The sequence below is a fragment of the Macaca nemestrina genome, chromosome 6 (assembly GCF_043159975.1).
Source record: "Macaca nemestrina isolate mMacNem1 chromosome 6, mMacNem.hap1, whole genome shotgun sequence".
In the NCBI taxonomy this organism is placed as follows: domain Eukaryota; kingdom Metazoa; phylum Chordata; class Mammalia; order Primates; family Cercopithecidae; genus Macaca; species Macaca nemestrina.
Window position 1 is genome coordinate 95,951,276 of NC_092130.1, and position 13,156 is coordinate 95,964,431.

The following is a 13,156-nucleotide window of genomic DNA, read 5'->3' on the forward strand; positions in this document are numbered from 1 at the left end:
ATCTAAATTCCTAAAAAGGCCAAGAAGGGTAATTACGAAAGTCAAAACATCATTTGCTTTCTCCTCATTGGAATTAACCTACTGCAATGAGACTTTGAAGCCTTTTCTGAACTAACACAGTGACATAATCAAATACAGAACTGTTCATCTCAGTGAGATCCCTTGGCTTGTTACTAGTCAAGTTCCATTACAACAGACATCAAGAAGTCCTTACTATTTCAAATGGTCCATGAAATAAAACAGAAATGGTTCCATGAGATTCTAATTTGTTTTTCTTTTATAACAATTTTAACTAAGTAGTGTTTGTTGTTCAAGGATTTCAACCAAATCTAGTTTGGCAGGTATTATAGATTAGTCATTCAATCTATATTCCATCCTCCTTCTAGGTGGAGAGGGGTAGAACTAAAACTACATTTCCCAGACTCCCTTGCAGCTATGGTTCTGGATGTAAACTCAGTTCCACTAATATATGCACTTGGAAAGACAAGGAAGGCGGAAGTAGGGGTCATCTTCCTGTTGTTGAAAGTCAGTCATGAAGATGTGAGTGCTTTGGGGCAATATCAGCACCCAACCTTAGGATTCTAGTTTCTGGGAACCAGCTTCCAGAGTCTGAGAGGCATCTGTGGCAGCAGCGGTGGTGGCAATGGTTTCCTAACCTCTGGATCACATCTATGTTCTCTGAAAGTTAACAGTTTAAGGGCCACTCCCTGACTTTACTCCCCTAGCCTTTCCAACAGATTCTGTAAGCAGTGAATTCCCTCCACTCAGAGAGGGATTTCTCTGTCCTGTGTTGAACACAAACTACCTGATACATCTACCTTCATATTTTGATACCCACATGGTTAGAAAACAGATGAAACAATTCTGTATATAAATAGGAAGATTACATTTTCTTAACTATAAACCTGTGTTGAAATTCAAAATTATTGAGCTGCCTAGGGCTTAATTTCAAAGGCATGTAAAGGGAATCTAGTTAAACAACAGTAATGATATAAAACTCTTTAAACCTCACCTTTAAAAACACACCTCTTCACATTATGTTAAGTGAAATAAGCCAGGCACAGAAAGACAAATATCACATGTTCTCACTCATATTTGAAAGCTAAAAAAGTTAATCTCATGGAGGTAGTGAATAGAATGGTGGTTACCAGAGGCTAGGAAGGGTAGTGGGGAAGAGGAGGATGAAGAGAGGGTTTGGTGAATGGGTACAACAGTACAGTTAGATAGATGGAATGATTTCTATTATTTGATAGCACAATAGGGCAGCTATAGTTAACAATAATTTATTTCAAAATATCTAGAAGATTTAGACTACTCCCAATACACAAGAAATGATAAATGTTTGAGGTGATGGATATCTCAATTACCCAGATTTGATCATCATACATCATATGTTTATATCAAACTATAAAACATACCTCATAAATATGTACAGCTATTACATATCCATTCCATATTATGTATATGTATTATATAACCATAAAATGCATCCATAAAAGTTAAAAATAAAAAAATTTAAAAAATATCTTTTCAAATTTCCATCTAAGTCTAGATGTGGTAAATAACTGCTAGTCTATATGAAGAGCTTATGGCTTTACCTTCCAAAGAGAGGCATATCTTGACTCTGAATTTAAACAATATGATAAACCTGGCCTTCCCTGTTTCAGATCAAGCAATCCAGTGGAAACAGAGCCAGAGGCAACCTAAACCAATGTGACACAGCCTCTTTATTTACCTCTAGGTACCACCCTGTTTCTCTGTTCCTCATTATAGCAGCTCTCCTCAAAAGAGTTTTCAATACCCACCCTCTCCAGTTCATCTCATTATCAGAGTGATATCTCATCTCATTATACACAATCCCATCCACTGCCATCAGACCTGTTGAAACTGCACACTTGGTGACTGAAGTATCACCAGAATGCTGTACTGCCTGAGGATCAAGGGCTACCCCCAGGCTCCTTTGGATGTCTCACACACTTGAGAGGAGCCATTGCCAGCAAGGTGGGGAAATCTCTGTCCTTCCTTTTAACAAAAGAAAGCCTAGCTTTTAATCTCACATTATCAGACTACCACTCATCACCCTTCTTTTCTATACTCATCTACAGACACACCAGTGGCTCTTTCTGATGCCTTGAGATCTGAGCTCTCAGCTTACGGTTGCCCTTTTCTCCAACACTACTCTTGTCATAATTCTTGGGGACTCCAATAGCACACAAACAACATTTCAATGTCCTGGCCTCACAGGACCTTGAACTCTTCCTCCAAAGATCTTGTCTTCCATTGACCTCAGTCAACACCCCCTTGATTGTACTCTAGACCTTGTCATTGTCAATAGCTGCATCCCTTCACTATCTCAATTTCAAGCACAACATTCTCTGACTACTCCTAATCTTTCAGTTCACTGCCTTTAGAACCCTGACTCCAAAATTCTTTCACACTATCACGACCTAAATCCCCAGATCCCGCCACCTTTTTATTGGCAAAAACCTCTCATACCAGCACTACTTTCTCTCCTCAGTTTAGATTCCATGGCTCATTATTATAATCTCTTCCTTGTATACACCTTCAACTTCCTTATTCTTTTCTCACTTCATCACAGCAGCCACAACACCAATCCTAATTAATCCCAATCCTCCACCCACTCTGCACCTGCATCCATGACGCTGAAAGTGGCTAAAGAAAAACATGCAACCATTCTGACTGATCTCACTGGAAAGTCACAACCACTAGCCTAATAAGCTAACACAGGCTCTCAGTGCTGCCCAGCACTAATACAACATTCCTGAATCCATTTACTCCCCTGCCCCAGTTATCACTATTCCACACCTCTTTCTCTCTTCTCCAACTCTGACACTTCCCTCCCATCTGCCCCATCAGCAGATGGCCTTGCCTCCTGACTACAGAAGTGTCCATGTACTATTCCTGCCCTGCCATGCTCCCAGCTAATGACAATCTCCTGACCTGTGCAGCACATTCTGTCCACTTTCGCCTTTGCAAGTTTACTGCTCAGCAATTCCCTCTCTCCTCCATCCTTCTTTTACCCTCTTCATTTGCCTCTAGGTACCACCCTGTTTCTCTTCTCCTCTTTAGAGCAGCCCTTCTCTGAAGAGTTTTCTATACCCACCCTTTTCAATTACTCTTCTGCCCCACCGCCTGTTCTCTCCTAAGGCTCCAATCAGGCTTTGGTCTCTAATCAAAGTTACCAATAAACTTCGAGTTGTTAAACTTGGAGTTAAACTTGGTCAATTCTAAGTTACTGCTTATTTGACTTTTTTGGCATTGTTGTTGGTTCCCTCTTGCTTTCGTTTCCAGGACAACTCACTCTTCTGGTTTTCATTGACAACTCAGTGGATCCTCTTCACTCTTCTTTGCTGGCTCCTGTTTATCTTCCTGACCTCTAGATGTTGGAATATCCATGCTCCTCTTTTCTTATCCATCTGTACTCACTTGCTTGGTAATAACATTCAGACCAGCAGCTTTAAATACTATCTGTATGCTAGAGGACTCCCAAATTTCTATCTTCGGCCCAGAATCTTCCTCTGAACTCCAAACAAATATCCAATCCCTACTCACTTGACATCTCCACTTAGATGGCTAATAGCATCTCATGCTCAACAGATCCAAGAGAAAACAGTTCATCTTTTCCCCTCAGCCTGTTCTTCACTCAGTCTTTACCATTTAGTAAACAGTAACTCCATCCTTCTAGTTGTCCAGACCAAAAAATGTTGCAATCTTACCTGTCTTTTTGCTTTCTCTTAAAACCCACATCAAACCCATCAGCAAATCCCACTGTTGAGTCCTGATGGATACGTAAGCAACAAGGAAGGGGCCTCCGGTGGGGGAAGGCTCCAGGTAGGGGAGAAGAATGAACAATTGTTCTGAGAAACACAACCCACTAGCACAGGGAATGACCTCTTCCACACCTAACCCCCTCTTGCACGACCCTATAAAACTTCCCTCCAGCCCCTGCCTCTCTGCAGACAGCCCCTTCTCTGCTGTGCTGCCCATTCCACCCTTGTAACATGTTTTCACACATTCTCTAACAAATCTGCCTTACTTTATCTACAACTGTTTTGGTACATTCCGTGACACTGGCCCCAGCTAGTCGCACCTGTGACACCTACTGGCTCTGACTTAAAAATACACCCAGAATCCAACTACTTATCTCTTACTTGGATTACTGAAATAGCTGCCTAACAGGTGTCTCATCTCTCACTTTGTTTATTGAAATAGCCACCTAATTGATCTCCCTACAGACTATTCTCAGCAGAGAAGCCAGAGTGAGCCTTTCAAAAACAGAAGTCACATCACACCCCTCTCTGCTCAAAACCTGACCAATGTCTCCCCATCTCATTTAGAGTAAAAGTTAATGGACGTACCATGTCCCACCTTGATAACTCCCTGACTCTTCCCTTCACTGACACTGAGCAGAGCAGGCCCTCAAGCTCACCCGCCGGGCATGTTAAAGCCCCATGGTCCCTGCACACACAGCTCCCTCTGCTTGCCTCACTCTTCCTCCAGGAACTTCAAGCCTTTGCTCGAATGTCACCTTATCCTTGAAACTTTTCTGAAAACCTGCTGTAAAAAAAACTATGGTACATTCACAGATTGTAATACCATGTCGTGATTTTCTTTAATAGAATGCTCTTTAGGTATCAATATGGAAAGATCTTCAGAAAAAATGTTAAGTGAAACAATGAACTATGTTAAAGTACATTGCCTTTGTGTAAGAAGAGGGAAAATAAGACTCTATATTCATAGTTTCTTAGATCAAAATTGAAAAACACTGAAAGGATAGCTAAGAAACTAGTACAGATATTATGTATAGAAAGTGGCGGGGGGTGGGGGGCAGGTGCGGTGGCTCACACCTGTAATCCCAGCACTTTGGGAGGCCAAGGCGGGCAGATCACGAGGTCAGGAGGTCGAGACCATCCTGGCTAACACGGTGAAACCCCATCTCTACTAAAAATACAAAAAATTAGCCAGGCGTGGTGGCAGGCGCCTGTAGCCCCAGCTACTCAGGAGGCTGAGGCAGGAGAATGGCGTGAACCCGGGAGGCGGAGCTTGCAGTGAGCTGAGATGGCGCCACTGCACTCCAGCCTGGGAGATAGAGCAAGACTCTGCCTCAAAAAAAAAAAAAAAAAAAAAAAAAAAAGTGGGGGGAATCAAGTGTACAGAGACAGGGTGAGAGTGCAACTGCTAAATGTTGTTTTCATGTTATTTTGACTTTTGAACCATGTGAGTGTACTGTCTACCCAAAAACAAATAGCTAAAATTCTAAGTAAAACACCTAAACACTCCCTTGTCCCCTTTCTCCCCTTCCCTTCTTTATTTTTCTCCACAGCTCTAATCGCCATATAATATTCTATCTATTTCACTAATGCTGTTCATTCTCTATCTTCCTGCATCAAAATTTAAGTTCCATAAAGGCAGGCATTTTCTGATTTTTCATTGATGAATCCTCAGCAGTAAGGAAACTGAAGATGTATTGAGCAAATAAATTCACCAGAGCTCCTTAGGCCCTGTCTTAGCTTTTGCTCTTCCTAAAATACTTGTGTATAATTAACATGTAAAAACCCATAAATCACTCCATTTTCTTCAGTTTATGAGAGAGATTATCTTCCCCAACACACATCTCCACATGACAAGACAATGTATGTCAAATAGAGAAGAAAAAATTAAGAACATTAGATGCCAAGATTCAAGTAAAGATATAAAAATAACAATGGAACACAAATAACAGCTTTCTTATTTTTACTATCATAAACTATCGAGATGAAGTTCTGAGACCTTTTTGAAGATTAAGTAAAAATTCTTGTAGGAAATACAAAGGGGTTTTTCTCTTGGATTTATGCAATGTCAAACCTGTTGAGAAAAATACTGCTGACGTCATCGTGGCTGATGGGGGGCTTCTTGGAGCTGGCGGCCATACGCAGGGGCCGGAGAAAGCCGTTGACCAGGATGTAGAGCTGGTGAACGTACTCTGACTCTGCCTCCACCATGGTGAACACAATCTGGTTTCTCTTCCTCATACTTTCAGCATGGGGAGAGCAAATGTAATCCTGCACAATGGTCTTCCATTTCCTTCTGCACAACCATCCTCGCATGAAGCTCTGAACCTACAGAACAAAAAACCGAAAGGGAATCTGACTAGTTGCAATGGTGATTAATTTATGGACAAGAACATGAAATATAATTAAAAATCAATTTTGCAGAAAACATGAGAGCCTCTAAAATTGATCAGGATTCCCTAGGGATGATGTGAAAAATAACAGGCAAGCCTGAGAAAGTGCACTGGCCTGTGTGTTTCAGCCAATCAACAAACATTTACTGATCATCTTTAAAACGCCCAGGTAAATGCTGGGCACTGAGCAGTCAAGTATATATTATAACCTTTCACTCAGAGGCTCTGCCATTACTTGCAACCACCTTGACCTCTGATTCTCTGTTTCTTCCTCTATAAAATAACTGACAGAGCTGGACATGCACAGGCCTGTAGTCCCAGTTACTTGGGAGGCTAAGGTGAGAGGATCGCTTGAGCCCAAGAGTTCAAGTCTATCCTGGGCAACACAGCAAGACCCCATCTCATGTTTCTCTGTTTTTAATCTCATGTTATCAGACTGCTTTCATTTTTCATGAAATTAAAATAAAACGATTAACAAAAAAAATAAAAGTCCTTTCTAAATATAAAAAATTATAACAACTAGGATTTGTTTTATGATAATTAGGGTTTGTCACTTTAGATGTGGCAGATTCAGCAACAAAGTAGTTTGTAAATTCGCATATAATTGAAAGTATTAAATCACTACCAAAGTATCATTATTATCTATTTAACACACCCTTATACTTTTTGCTTTTTCCATACTATGTTCTAAATTATCACATATTAAACAATGACCTTTCTTTTACAATGTCTAAAATTCTCTTGTTTGCCTACCTGTGTTTTCACCATGTTATCAATTTTTATACAGTCATTAAAGTCACTCTACCTCAATAAAAATTAACCACATTTTAACACAATTATGTGGGGATATTTTATTCAGATTATTTGAAGACATCTAACGAAAATTTCCATGAATTATAACCAATTTTAAGTTTTAATCTATTAAGGTAAAAAAAATTATGTTGATATTTGCCAAGATCAGAATAGAGAATGATTCATTCATTGTTAACACTTTTTTCCATGCGGACATTATTTTGAAATACGACATAAAGAACAACAAAGTTGATCTCAAAACCTATTTAACAAGTGCAAAAACTGGTTTAAAAAATTATTTCTATTAAGAAACAAGAAGGTAGAAAAATATTTTTAAAATTTTATCAGTGTTCTTTCATTTAACAGAAATATATTTTTAAATCACCTTAATCGGATTTTGTGTTAAGTAAAACCTTTCTATTTAGTTGGGCAGGGGGTGCTTGCTGACCAATAGCTGCTTCACTTATTTACTAATAGACCAGTTTCTACCACACACCTGAAAATTGAATTTTATTAATTTTTTCTTTACCTGTAACTGCATACTATTAAAGGAAAGGCAATAGAATTAATCTTGTTTCCAGACTGACTAGATGGGATTTAAAAAAAAAAAAAAAGAATTAATCTTATAACACAATAGCATAAACCAGTTTAAAAAATAATAATTTCTAAGCAATGAATAGTGTTATTTCACTTTTATATTTCTGGAAAACTGAAAACATTTGGCTTAGTCCTAAGAATCATTTCTATTTCAAATTCTGAGCAATATTTAAAGGTGTAAAAAAGAATATAAAATAAAATTTAAAAACAATTTTATAGAAAGCACCATAGTCTCTAAAATCGATCAGGATTCCCTAGGGATGATGTGAAAAATAACAGGCTAGCCTGAGAAAGTGCACTGGCCTGTGTATTTCAGCCAATCAACAAACATTTACTGATCATCTTTGAAACGCCCAGGTAAATTAAAAAACTGTAGCACATTAAAGCTGTGTTACAGTGAAGGGGGAATGATTATTAGCATAAAATGAAAGGAATAATAACAAATTTAAAAGAAATAAGATTTGAAGATGCATATCCAGGCAAATTTCCTCAAATATGATGCTTTTCACTTATTATTAACAAAGCTGAGTAAGTGCTTTATATAAGATAATCAGGATCATGGGATCAAAACCTAAATGACAAATCAAAACACAGTGGACTAGAGTGAGAGCCAGCATTTGGTTCATTGCAAAAGTTGTGCAATTATAAATGGCAGTAAGAGGGAAAAATCTGCTGATTGTGTGGATGTTAAATAAGAAACAACAATAAACCAGAAATCTAAGCGGATGTGCTGATTTACTCAACCGTCTCACATGCCCAAAAAAATCTTCCTTAAATAGCACTAAAGATTAAAGCTAAAAGAAATATTTTTGAAATGTAATTTTAAAAATATTCCCCCAAAATATGAAAGCCGCACAAAATCAAGAGGTTGAACAGCACTTAATTAACCCCACTGGAGAACACTATTGTCTTCATGCCTGGTTTTGGCATCCTTCCTAGACAGTGTAAAGACATCTTAAGCCTAAATTCTCTAGAGTAGCCATGTCTGGATCACTCCGCAGGGCAAGTCTGGGAGCCACAGCACAGAAACACCAAGGCTGCTCCCAGCTCACGCACAGGGTAGCAAAGACATCACCATAGAACAGACGACTGGTCACCACGCTCCTGCAAAGCTGGAAACCTCCAGGCCCTACCTTTTTAATCTTCTTGATGTCTGGATCTTCATCTTCTTGGTTGCTTTGGTAAGGTCGCATTCGTTCTTTGGTTTTATTAAGAGCAATAATCTGGAACACAAAATTGGTCCATTTCATGACTTGGGAAATGCTGGAATATAGCCATAACACACTGGAAGCTCTGCCTACAGAGGTGATTCAATGAGATCCTCAGGAAACATCCACGTTTTATGCACCCTCTCTTCCTTTGGTGCTGAGATGGGGGAAACATAAACTTTACCCCAAGCACGGTATCACCAATGGAAGTGTTTATAAGAAGTGACTGTGCAAAGTGTAACCTGGGATCTGGGCTAGCAGAAACGTTAGCCCAAAACTCAGCCCCAGCTGCCAGTGGTGAGAGGCCAAGACCTTGTCAGGAGCCCAGCGATGTGTCCACCCCCTCACCTGAAGGCGGCTGCCTGCAATGCCCTGTGGTCCCCACATGAAGTGACACTCAGCTCAGACCCCCTGGGTCTGGTCATTGGCCTGTAGTCTTCCAAAGCACATGGCACCCCAGACTCACAGACATCCTTAGGAAAATGGCAACTGCAAAGGGAACTTCAGAGCCCTGGGGCTGGTCCAAGCCAACCAAGAGAATTCCTCAGAAAAGGTAAAAAGGATCAAAATAACCTGGGATCTCTTTATATCTCCAGCTCAGTTCCGTGACCTGTGAGGGGCATTTCAAGACTGGGTGGCCTCTCAACTACACATAGCAGTAAAATTCTCTAGACTCAACAGCAGGCTCTTCCAAGCTTAAGAACCTATACAGACCTACTAGCCAGCAATACCCTAAAAGTTAAGAGATCATAATGGCCCCTCTCTAGCTTGTCTTTATATTTTGTCCCCCGTACCAAATCCACCCCTCTGCCATTTTCTGGCAAGGAAGTGGGAAAAGAAAGGGAGTAGGAAATAAATTAATGGCTCCTGTCAAGAGACCACAGAAGACATACCTGCAACTGACAGTTTTTTGCTGCAATCTACATTCAGACTAAAATAGAACATAGTGAAGGCAGATAAACACACATAAATATTGAGGAACATTGCCTGGTGTTGAGCTTCTCTCGTGGAGTAAATACCAACCTCTTTCACTGAGCAGACAAGCATCTGCTCTAGCTTACAGTGGCAAAGAAAGAACACGATAATTTTGTTTTAAATAACAGTGCCTGATATAGTCTTTTAAAATGCAGGTTTGTTAAGTTTTCTGTTGCTGTTTTCACCATATCAGATATCAGGGTCGAACTGGGAAGTTAACAATTGTAATAATATGGTGAACGCCATCTGCAAGTTGTCATCATCAGAGGAGCTGCCACATCCCAGTTGGAAGAAGCTTGTGCCTGTGCTGTCGACACCGGAGGTGATGTGTGCTGGGAGCAGAAGGCGAAAACCCCATCTAGGATTCACAGGGTGTGTCTCAGAGGAAGGTGCAAAGACACAAAAAGGAAAATGTTGTCTGATGACGATAAAAATGACAAGACCATTGCCAAAACGGAGGAGCCTAAACTGTTTCTGTCACTGAGGATACAATTACTAGCAGGTTTCCTTGTGTCCTGTTCCCTTCTTTGAATCTCAGAAGATACCAGTGCATCCCTGGGCAGACAGAGGGAGGAAATCTCATTCCCTGCATTCCTCTCCCATTCTTCAGTGATTGCTTGCTGCCCATGAGGAAGGACAGGACACCGGGAAAGGTACATTCAGGAATCTCTATCTAGACTGAGGCCTGGGAGGGAGGGAGGACCCAGGCACACACCATGGCTGTAGACTCTAAAACCGCCTTCTGCTCACACTGGGCATCAGCCTCACTATCCGGGGATGCAAGGCCTGAGAAGTTCACACTCTGCGGGAGGGAGAGGGAGGCAGGAATTCCAACTCCAGGGAAAAATTCACCCTAGCAAATGTCTTACAGTTTAATCCAAATGTTCTTTTCAAAACTGTGGAGGGGAGAAGGTTAGACTCCTTCAAATCTAAAAGAGTAAAGTATTTCTGAATTCATTTCTGGTCCTCCCTTAGTTGTCATTTTAGACTTTAATGGAATATATGGCAGACTCATAATTATCATTACTGTAGGGCATCTGAAAACAGTTAAACGCTATAGTCAGTTCTTGAATTTCTGAGCTAATAAAGGGTATCAAGAGAACAAATAACCACCCTCCACCAAAAAAAAGCACATTATCCTGATATGTTCCTGTAGCACATTTACCTAATCCTAATATAGACATTAGATCCACGTCTACGTCAGGCCCAGCCATGTATGTTTTGACGTCAGAGGAAGTCAGCCTGGGATTAAAATGTTGCCCTGAATTGGCCTTAAGTAATCATGAGGAAATGACGGTAAAACGTGAAACAATGAGAAGGAATCTATCAACTGGGAAATACCTCTGATTTAAGCCTTTCGATTTCTGTGTCTTGATCTTCAAGTTGATGTCGGAGTTGGTTAGCTGCAATTTTTTCTGTCTCTACGATCTGAACTAGATGAATGTACTTCTGCATTAATACTTCCCTCTCAATCAAAATGTCTGCATAACTTGAGAGAAAATTACACAGTTAGTCATTGAGATATTGTTCTACTATATATAGTTCCATATAGAATATAATATGCTACATTTGAAAAAGAAATGAGCATTATTTATTCAGCTATCTCTACTTAACATAAATGTTAACTTTCAGCTGACATTTGGTATCCTTCAATGATGAATGATTTAAATAATCATTTTACATATCCTTTACTAAGAATTCATTTAATGATACTTGCTACCCAAAAAATCTTACCATAGAAGTGGGTAAAGTACAAAAGACATTGCAATAGTTTTTAAAAGAAAGTAGTGTGTCTTCTTTAACCAAAAAAACTGAGGTCTTTTGAATTCTGGCACATGGTTTCCAGGGATGCTATTCAAAATATTTCACCAAGTAAGATATCAGCCAATCAAAATAAACCTGCTCCCAAACAGAATGAACGCAGAGACCATTAGAACAGGCACTAACTGGAAAAAAGCTATTATGTCTGTATTAGTGACCACCAACTCTGTTGGGCTCTCTTTAAGACTGCAAAATCATTGACTGTTTTTAAAGCCAACAGAAATAGAAATTATATTCTAGAAATAAGTTTAGATTATTTGGGCCCTAACTCCTGCAGCCTAGCCTGTATCTATGTCTTTGGTCAAGTATGGTAAAACAAAACTTAACTCTCTTAGATTTTTACTGATGATATAATTCTGTGGTATCTAAAATTTTGCCTTCAGATCTTCTTGCATCATTCAGGATGATGAAATGAATGTTCTTCCATGCATACCATCTTTCCCCAATGGTATGATAGTAATAATTCATGATAGTTACTATTTATTGAGTGCATAGGATATAGCATACATTATTTCATCTCATCTTCCCAGCAACCCCAGGAGATTTGTGATCCCAATTGCCCAGAGAAGGAATTTGATCTTCACAGACGGAAAGTACTGACCTCAGATCACACAGCTAGTAGGTAGCAGGGCTGGGATTCAAATTAAGGTATGTCTGACCCCAAGTCTATGTTCTTAAACACCAGCTAAACTGCCTCTCTGATGAGAAAGCGCACATTGGACATAAAGAATGTTGCAGCGGAAGTGTTTTGAGATACCTGCCCAAACTTCCACTCACTTACCTCCTCTTTGGGAACTTGGGCCATGGCAAGCCATGTTTATACCACAAAAGCTGCCCTCATGACCACATTAAACCAGTCTAAAAAGAGATAACTGGTGCAAGCTAAACCAAATGGATTCTTTCCCCTTGGAATCTGGGATTGTACCTCTGCCTTATTCGCTTGAACTGCAATAAAATTAACTTGGAAATTCTAGTTGCCATTTTTGGGCAGCCATATTTGGCCACACCCATGCCAAAACAGTCAAAGTGAGTCCGACGAGAGAGAAAAGAATAAGCAGATGTTCAGAAAAGCAAAGACAGGAGAGACAGAAAGTCTGAGACAGAAAGTTAACGGCTACCTGGGCTCCTGTAGCTTTCTAGTTCCTGGTGCCAGGCCCTCATGACACTGGAATACAACTTTAGCCTGGGGTTTAGGGAGATACTGCAGTGTCTTGCTAATAAACTCTTTCTTTTTTTAACCTAAGCCGGTTTGAGGTTTAGGTTACTTGGTTTGTGTTGCTTGGAATTAAAAGTCTTAAGACACTTCTAAAAATCACAATTTAAGGTCAATTATCTCAACATCCTCAGCACCTGTATTGTGCATGTTGTTAGGGTTAGAAAAGAACCGTGTCGGCAATATTTTCAAGTCACTCGTTCTAAGAAATTACCCAAAGAGACTAGAAAGGGAGGCTATGAAATTACAAGTGACAGGAAGGGAAAAGAAGAAGAAAAGATAGAAGAGTCTTAATAGGAATATGCTTTGGGAGAACTTAAGGGAGAAAAATAGTAATAGAGCATAAGAAAAGCAATTGTTATAAAA

The 13,156-nt window shown here is 39.8% G+C and overlaps 1 protein-coding gene across 6 annotated transcripts in view; it reads right to left on the reverse strand.

Annotated features, from left to right (window-relative positions):
* The window catches only part of LOC105475059 (Ras protein specific guanine nucleotide releasing factor 2), a 266,180-nt gene that overhangs the window by 152,424 nt on the left and 100,600 nt on the right, over positions 1 to 13,156 (reverse strand). For all 6 annotated transcript variants that reach the window (XM_011730009.3, XM_011730010.3, XM_011730011.3 and 3 more), the window contains exons 3-5: positions 11,098 to 11,245; positions 8,707 to 8,796; positions 5,866 to 6,119 (exon numbers count right to left, since the gene is read on the reverse strand). In XM_011730009.3, the coding sequence (XP_011728311.2) occupies positions 5,866 to 6,119; positions 8,707 to 8,796; positions 11,098 to 11,245 (492 nt within the window). The remainder of the gene's footprint in view (positions 1 to 5,865; positions 6,120 to 8,706; positions 8,797 to 11,097; positions 11,246 to 13,156) is intronic.